General features: G+C 58.4%; 1 protein-coding gene across 1 annotated transcript; it reads right to left on the bottom strand.

Moving 5' to 3' along the window:
• Positions 1 to 6,112: 6,112 nt before the first annotated feature.
• Positions 6,113 to 7,554, bottom strand: Kcnj4 (potassium channel, inwardly rectifying subfamily J, member 4). The gene has a single exon (XM_013024840.1). It carries the CDS (start codon positions 7,519 to 7,521, stop codon positions 6,184 to 6,186), a length of 1,338 nt encoding a protein of 445 aa, XP_012880294.1. The 5' UTR covers positions 7,522 to 7,554; the 3' UTR covers positions 6,113 to 6,183.
• Between the last annotated feature and the right edge of the window lie 338 nt (positions 7,555 to 7,892).

Genomic DNA, 7,892 nt, shown 5'->3' with positions numbered 1-7,892 from the left:
CGACCAGACCAAAAAAAAAAAAAAAAGATTTGTGGTACTATAGCTAGCCAGACCTACCTCAATAAATATCTGGGTACAGCTCTGAGGAGGCTGAGACAGGAGGATTCACGTTTGAGGCCAGCCTGGGCTACATAGCTAGATTCTATAGGGAGGGCTGGGAATGTGGGTCAGAGACATTGCCCCTGCCTACCTAGGAGTTTAAATCTCATCAATTAAAAAAAAAAGATAGAATAAGATATCTGCATTTGCTTTTATAGACTCACCTTTGAAGTTCCACAGGCATTTTCTATGAACACCACTTTTCAGTCACTCCATCCCCAGTCCAGAGCTTGGCAAGTTCTGGCTATGCCTGATGCCCTGGTCTTGTGGGGGAGGGTGTCACACATGGCCAGTGAAGGTTCGGGTCTAGGAAACCCACGGGGGGGGGGAGGGAGGGGGGAGAATGAAGTTGGCCAAGCTCAAAAATCCCTCCTCCAACTCCTGTCTCCCAGCCCTGGCTCCACCCCACCCCGCCCCTGCCACACACACACATAGCTGGGGTGAGGGAAGGCATGAGGGTGGGGCCAGCGGGGCTCTGGCGCCTGGGACACCAAGCCAGCCTAGGGGTTGGGGTGCCAGGCTGGGCTGGGGGCCATGCCAGCAGGCTTTCTGAAGCCGGCAGTCCCTGAGGCCACCACTGGGGACGCTGTGGGGCCAGCATAGGGATGGGAACTCGGTAACTGCACTCAGTGATAAGACTTTCCTGGGGAGGGGAAAGTGAGATCATTCTGATATGGAGGCAGCAGAGGGGAAACTGAGGCAGAGACGAGCCACCCTGTCCCCTCTCTCTCCTACACTGCAGTGTAGGAACAATCTTCAGCCAAGTCCTGGGCGAGGGGACCTCGGGCAGCCACCCTGGCTGGGCCTGTTTCCTCCCCGGCATAGGACAGGTGCGGGTTATTGCAGACTCAGGGTAGAAAGGGTTCCTGCAGTGTCCCCGGGGGCCTGCCACAGTTAACCTGTGCAGCTCAACGCAGAGGCCAGGCTTGGGGGATGATAGAAATAAAAGCTGCACCTGCTACAGCTCACGCCTGTAATCCTAGCTACTCAGGAGTCTGAGTCCTGGATGATCGCCGCCATTGGAAGCCAGCCTAGGCAGAAAAGTCTGTGAGACTCCAGCCTGCAAAATGCGGGCCTGGAGGTGTGGCTCAAGTGGTGGAGTGGGCCAGTGGAAGGGGCACTGTCACAGCACACGGAAGGCGCCAGGATGCTCATGGCTGAACCATGGCTATGGGGGGGGGGTGGCAAGGCCATTAGTGGTCCCTTCCTCCCTTACCTCTTCCCTGCAGACACTGGGCCATAAATAGCCGTCCTTCCTCTCTGTGCTCAATTGCCAGTGTGTGAGTCCTCCTTCCCGGCACCACTCATCCCTCCATTCCTGTTGTTAATCTGCCCCATGCCCCACCCCCACCCTGCCAGCTTCCTAGGCCCTGTCTGTCTCTTCTGAGTCCCAGTGCTGACCCCCTATTCTTGCTGTCCCCTCCAGCTTTCTCCAAGAGCCAGAAGCCTGGGGAGCCACCAAAGCTGCAAGGAGGTGCAGGGGGAGGGGGGGAGAGAGACCCTCCAGGCTGCTGCCCTGCCAGCACGGTTGGCAGCTCTGATGCCCCACCCCCACTCCAGCCCACTCAGAAGCCCCAGTTTCCAGAATGCCACCTCTGTCACTCACCCCACTAGTCCCTCGCTGCCATGGCTCCTACTGTCTGTAGGAAAAGCCTCTGGATCGTCTATCTGATGTCCTCCCTCGCTCACCTGGCCCAGCTCCCCAGAACTGCCTGACCCCCTACACCAAGTCCCTTTCCCCTGCTTGGGCCTCGCCACCAGAGTGCTGTGGTCAGGGCTAAAGGGTCATCAATATAAAAGCCAGTAGGCCGGGCTTGACGGACTTATGCTTGCAATCTTAGCTCCTTAGGAGGCTAAGATCTGAGGTTTACAGTCCAAAGACAGACTGGGCAGGAAGATCCATGAGACTCTTATCTCCAATTAACCAGCAAAATTCAGAAATGGAATTCTGGCTCAAGTGATAGAGTGCCATCTTTGAGTGGGCAAAGCTAAGGGAGATGGTGAAGCCCTGAGTTCAAGCCCCAGTACTGGTGCGGGCGCGCGCGCACACACACACACACACACACAGGCCAGACTTCCCATGGCTCTTTTAACATCTGCACAGCCCCTGAGATCTCCCAACTATGGGAACTTCTTTTGTTTGTTTTTTTGGGTCCGGTCTTGGGGCCTGAACTCTGGGCCTGGGCGCTGTCCCTCAGCTCAAGGCTAGCGCTCTACCACTTGAGCCACAGCACCACTTCCGGCTTTTTTCTTTTTGCTTATGTGGTGCAGAGGAAGTGAACCCAGGGCCTCAGGCATGCAAGGCAAGCGCTCTACCACTGAGCCACCTTCCCAGCTCTTCACTGCTCCTGTCTTGTGCGATATTGCCAACTACTGGCTCAGTCCGATCCCACTCTATCCCTATCCCCCTCCATGTTGTGAAAGACACGGAACTGGGGGTCATGAGAGCGAACCTTCTAGACTCAAAGATCTCTACAGAAATAAGACCCAATGAAGTGATTAACATACCACCAGGCAAAAACCCAGCTCTTAGCAGGGTGCAGTGGCTGTAAATCCTAGCTCCTCAGGAGGCTGAGATCTACGACAGTGCTGGGCCGAGAACCACCCAGCTTCTCTGGAAGTCTGTAAGCTCTTTAAGGAAGGAAGCCATTGGAGTCTTCCAGGGTGGAGCTTGAATGGTAGATTTCAGCCCCGCCCCCGCAGGTATGTGGGCGTGGCCCCGCTAGGACACACCCCTTTCCCTCTCATTGAATGGTGGGTTTTCAGCAACCCCCCCCTAGGCGTGTGGGTGGGGCCCCTCTAAGCCACGCCCCTTCCCCTACTCCCCCCCCCCTGCGCTCCCAGCCGCCCACCGCTCCCCCTGGGGCGGTGACTTTGCTGGGTCGGAGACCCTTCCCTTTCCAGCTCGGCTGGGAGGGTGGGCGGGGGTGAGGGAGGCTCTCTGCGCCGGCCCAAAGCCCGGTCCTGGTTCCAAGCTCCAGGACATCCGAGCCTCTCCCGCCCCCATTGGCACCCGGAGCCGAGAGGAAGGAAGACCGAGGCGCGGCACGCGGAGGGCGGCAGGTGGGAGGGCTGCGAGCGGGAGCAGGTGGGAGAAGGTGAGTCAGCGCTCTGCAGAGCTGAGCCGGGGAGCGGGAGCTCTGCAGCGCCGTCCTGCATCTCGGGTGGAGCCGCCCTGCAGCTGTGCGCTCGGCGCGCCCCGCCGGAGCCCCTCCCGGGAGACAGCCTCCGCCACACCCCGTGTGCCTCGAGGAAAGGCCTGGCTCTGGTCTAAGTGACCCTCCTGTGTCCCACGGGTCACCTAGCACGGGGTGGGGGAGATGGGGGTCATCTCAAAAGAATCCACGAAAGCAGGCACCAGAGGATCCAGCTACTCCCGAGGCTGAGAGCTGAGGATCGCAGTTCAAAGCCAGCCAAGCAGTAAATCTGTGGGACGCTTATTTCCAAGTCACCAACAAAAAGCCAAAAATGGAGGTTTGGTTCTAGTGGTTAAAGTGCTAGCCTTGAGCAGAAAACAGCAAGGGAAAGGCAGCAGGGTGCTTGAGACCCAGAGTTCAAGCCTCAGTACCAATACACACATGCTAAACACACACACACACACACATTTGAGGAAGTGGCAAACTGTAGACAGATGGAAGAGGCCTGAAATGACCCCCCTCTGTATTTCTCCTCCAAAGTCCAACTCCTTCCCTACCCCATGGCCAGTTCCAGGCAAGGTGGGGGCACTGAGCCAAACCATCAACGCTCTGCTTCTTGCCTGACACCAGAGCTTCACTGGGGGCAAAGAGGGCAGGAGAGTAAGGCACAGGCCAGGTCCTCTCCTGCAGGGCTGCAAAGAGGGACATCCCTGATGAGCTACCAGGCCAGGTGAGAGACCTCAGGGTGCTCCTGAGAACTTGGGCCACTGGGTAAGCTGATGTCCAAGTGGCCCTTGTAGGCTCTTGGAGGCACAGGAGCTTCTGGGAAATCTTGAGACAGGGAAGAAAGCAGGTGGCCCTGTCCCCTCCCTGGGGAGGGAAGGAGTAGACAGGCAGGCCTCTGTGCCTCTGCCACTCCTGCCCTTGGTGCAAGCCAGTTTCGAGTTCCCTGGGCCTGACTTTTCTGTTCTGTCTAGACTATAAGGACCATAGAGAAGACCATAGTGCTTGTTCTAGTTCTTGTTCAACTGTTGAGGCATGCAGGATGTACAATATTTACTCAAGGGCCTTGGAATATGGTCATTCACGGAGTGCCCACTGCACTTCAAAGAAAGTGAGTTCACTGCTGGTTCTGGGCATCCTGAGGTAGCTGGCACCTGGGCACAGAAGATTCTTAAGATCAGGGACGGTGCTTTCTACTTTCCTACAGCCCAGATGCTGGGTAGAGACATGTGGAGTAGAATGGGAGCCAATGAATCTGTGTGTGTGTGTGTGTGCGTGCGTGTGTGTGTGCGCGCGCGCGTGCGTACTAGGGCTCGAATTGTACTCTTGCTTGACTTTTTCTACTCAAAACTGGCCCTCTACCATTTGAGCCACACATGGATTCTGGTTTTTGTTGCTGGAGGTAGGAGTCTGTTTGTCTTCCTAGGTTTGAAAAGAGATCCTCAGACCTCAGCCTCCTGAGTATCCTGCTAGATGTGGCGGGTAGATCAGGCACTGTTCCCTCCTGCTGGGCATAACCTTGCCAAGGGACTTCACCACTTTCCCACAGGCGGAGTTTAATCCCGCCCTTTGGCCAATGGGATGCACTGGAAGAGAAACTATACAAGTTCAAGTGGAGGACTCCAGAGACCCTGTATCTTCTGCTTTCCTTCACCATGATTGCCTTTGCTGTGGCTTACTGAAGGAGGGGAAGCCCCCAGAGGAAAAAGGAAGCCCCCCCCCAGACAACACCAGCTCACCAGCTGACATGTGGGCGAGGCCGTCTTAGGGACAGCTGAGTTGTGGCAGCCACTTGGGTACAGCTGTTGGAGGAAGCCCAAGAGAATTGAGACGGGGAGCCCCTGGCCCACCCACAGGTCCTGGAGAAAGAATAAATTGTTGCTGCCTGAGTTATGGGGCCGGTGTGTTACACAGAGCAGGCTACCAACAGCCTCTCCGCGAGGAAGCCCAAGTCTGGACTGTAATCAACTCCAACTGGTGGTCCTGTCAGTGGCCTGCAGGCAACATTAGCTCTGTGTGTGTGTGTGTGTTTCTGTCTGTCTGCTGTCTGTGTGGCAAATTCAGTGGGTCCTTCCCAACACCTCCAGGTTTCAGTCGAAGCTTTGGGTTCAGGATCAAGTTCCCTGATGTCCACTCAGGGTGACCGTGAGGGGATCAGCATCTCAGAAAGGAGCCCACACACGGACACGCTCACACGTGCACTCTCCATCGCACCAGCCTACCCATCCCGGACCACATCCTTTATTAAAAATAGAGAGTTACAAACTCCTTATCATCCTGGAGGACTGAAGGGGCCACAAGGAGAGGGAGGGGCGGCCCTCGCCCTGCCTCTTTGGGTCCCACCTCTGCTCCCAAACCCAGCACCATTCGGAAACCAAGATGGCTGGCTGCGAGCGCCAGAAGGCCAGCCAGCTGGGTCAGGTCAGGGCTGGGCCTGGGGGGAGAGGGGGCGGGAAGGACACAGAGAGGACGCCATCTCCTTGTCCTACGGGTCAAAATGGCAGAGGTGGACTTGGTGTCTCCATCTCGCTCTGTTCATAGCTATGTACAAAAGGAAGTCATGAGCACAGACCACAGTCATGCAAAAAAGGAACGCGCCCGTCCCTCCCCCAGGCCCACCCTGCCCACCCAGAACCCCATGATAGCCACCCCCCCCAGCAGTCCAGCCGCTGTCCCCAAGGTTCTGAGAGCAGAGGGGCCGTGTCCTTGAAGGGTCAGTGGGGAGAGGGAGGAAGGCCTGGGGGCCCAGAACTACCAGGAGGAAGGGCTGGCGAACCTGAGTCCTCCTCAGCCCTGGGCTCTGTAGTCTTAACAGGAATGAGTCCCCCCCTAGTCTTTGAGGCCCCCTCCCACCTTCCTCTAGAAGGTGAGTGTGGGAGAGAAGTCCTGGCATCCCACAGGGGCAGAGGCTCTGGCGGGAAAGGAGGAGGAGGAGGCCTGGAGGTCAGATGGCAGACTCCCTGCGGTAGGAGATGTTGTCCAGCGGGAGGGTGGCTTGCATGCGATCCAGATCTAGGTGGCTGCCAAACTCCAGCATTCGGATGATGCCCGCCTCCTCCTTGGAGCCTGCCTCCAGGCCCAGGCCTGCAGCCACGGCTGCCGCTGCGGCCGCCGCCTCCTCCTCCATCTCCTCTTCCTCCTGGCTCATGAGGGCCAGCTCGTTCTCGTAGCAGAAGGCACTGGGCGGCGGCGGCGGCGCGGGCAGCACGGTGATCTTGCTCTCCTGCAGCTCCCGTGCCGAACAGCAAGGCGTGCCCGCCACCTCGTAGGTCTTATGGAAGCGTGAATAGTCTACCTTGTAGTGGCTCTTCTCCTCAAAGACCACGGGCTCGAAGCGGTGGCCCCACAGGATCTCGCTGGCCAGGTAGGAGCTGCGGGCCTGGGTGGTCATGGCGGTGGCTTCCACCATACCCTCCAGGATGACCACGATCTCGAAGTCCTCCGACTCCAGCTCCTCCTTGCCCATGCCGTACAGGGGACTGTCCTCGTCGATCTCGTGGACGATGATGATGGGCGACACTAGGAAGATGCGGTCCAGGCCGATGTCGTAGCCCACATTGAGGTCCCGCTGGTCCAGCGGCAGGTACTCCCCCTCCTGGGTCATGTAGGGCTTGATGAGCTGGGCCCGCACGTGGGCCTCCACGATGTGGCTTTTGCGCAGGTTCCCCACGCGCCACATGAGGCAGAGTTTGCCATCACGCACCGAGATCACCGCGTGGTGGCTGAACAGCAGCGTCTGCGCCCGCTTCTTGGGCCGGGCCATCTTGGCCATGATGGTGCCGATCATGAAGGAGTCGATGACGCAGCCCACAATGGACTGGACCACCACGGCGATGACGGCCAGCGGACACTCCTCCGTCACGCACCGGAACCCGTAGCCGATGGTGGTCTGCGTCTCCACGGAGAACAGGAAGGCGCCCAGGAAGCCGTTCACGTGCATGATGCAAGGCTTGGGGACCGGGCCTGCTGCGCCACTGCCCGAGGAGCCCCCGGCGGTGGCGGACACCGCGGGGCTGGCCTCCAGGTCACCGTGGAAGAAGGCGATGCACCAGAAGAGGAGGCCAAAGAAGAGCCAGGAGATGAGGAAGGCTGCGGAGAAGATCATGAGCATGTACCGCCAGCGCGTGTCCACGCACGTGGTGAAGATGTCCGCCATGTAGCGCTGGGACTTGTTGCTCAGGTTGGCGAAGTACACGTTGCATTGGCCGTTCTTCTTGACGAAGCGGTTGCGGCGTTTCCGCCGGGGCACGTGGGCCTGCCCGTTGCGGCTGTGCCCGGGCATGTCCTGAGGCCGGCGTGGTCACCTGGGAAGATGCAGGGCCTGCGGGACAGAGGGGACAGGTGAGGGGCTGGGATGGCGCCGGACCCCGACTTCCTGTGCCCCTGCCAAGGGTAAGGCCAGGCCGATGTCCCCAGGGCTGGCCCAGCCCTGGCCACTAGGAAGTTTAAGGCCACCAGGATCCTGCTCCTAGTTCCCGTCCCTCAAGCTTGGTTGCTCTTCTGGAACATTCCTGACCCCCATCTTGACTCTACCTCCACCCTACGTCTTGTTTGCCTGGAATGCCGGCACCACTCAGGTCCCTGGGTTAGCCTCTACACTTCTGGACATCTCACAATCTGCACGTTCTCCTGTGATGTCCAGTTCAGTAGCCA

Source organism: Dipodomys ordii, unplaced genomic scaffold (genome assembly GCF_000151885.1).
Source record: "Dipodomys ordii isolate 6190 unplaced genomic scaffold, Dord_2.0 Scaffold79, whole genome shotgun sequence".
Classification (NCBI taxonomy): Eukaryota; Metazoa; Chordata; class Mammalia; order Rodentia; family Heteromyidae; genus Dipodomys; species Dipodomys ordii.
Note: the sequence above shows the minus strand (reverse complement) of the source record. Positions and strands in the feature narration are given on the sequence as shown.

What these genes read in the sequence shown, in the direction of transcription:
- Kcnj4 (XM_013024840.1), bottom strand. Translation starts at nt 7,521, where the DNA reads ATGCCCGGGCACAGCCGCAACGGGCAGGCCCACGTGCCCCGGCGGAAA.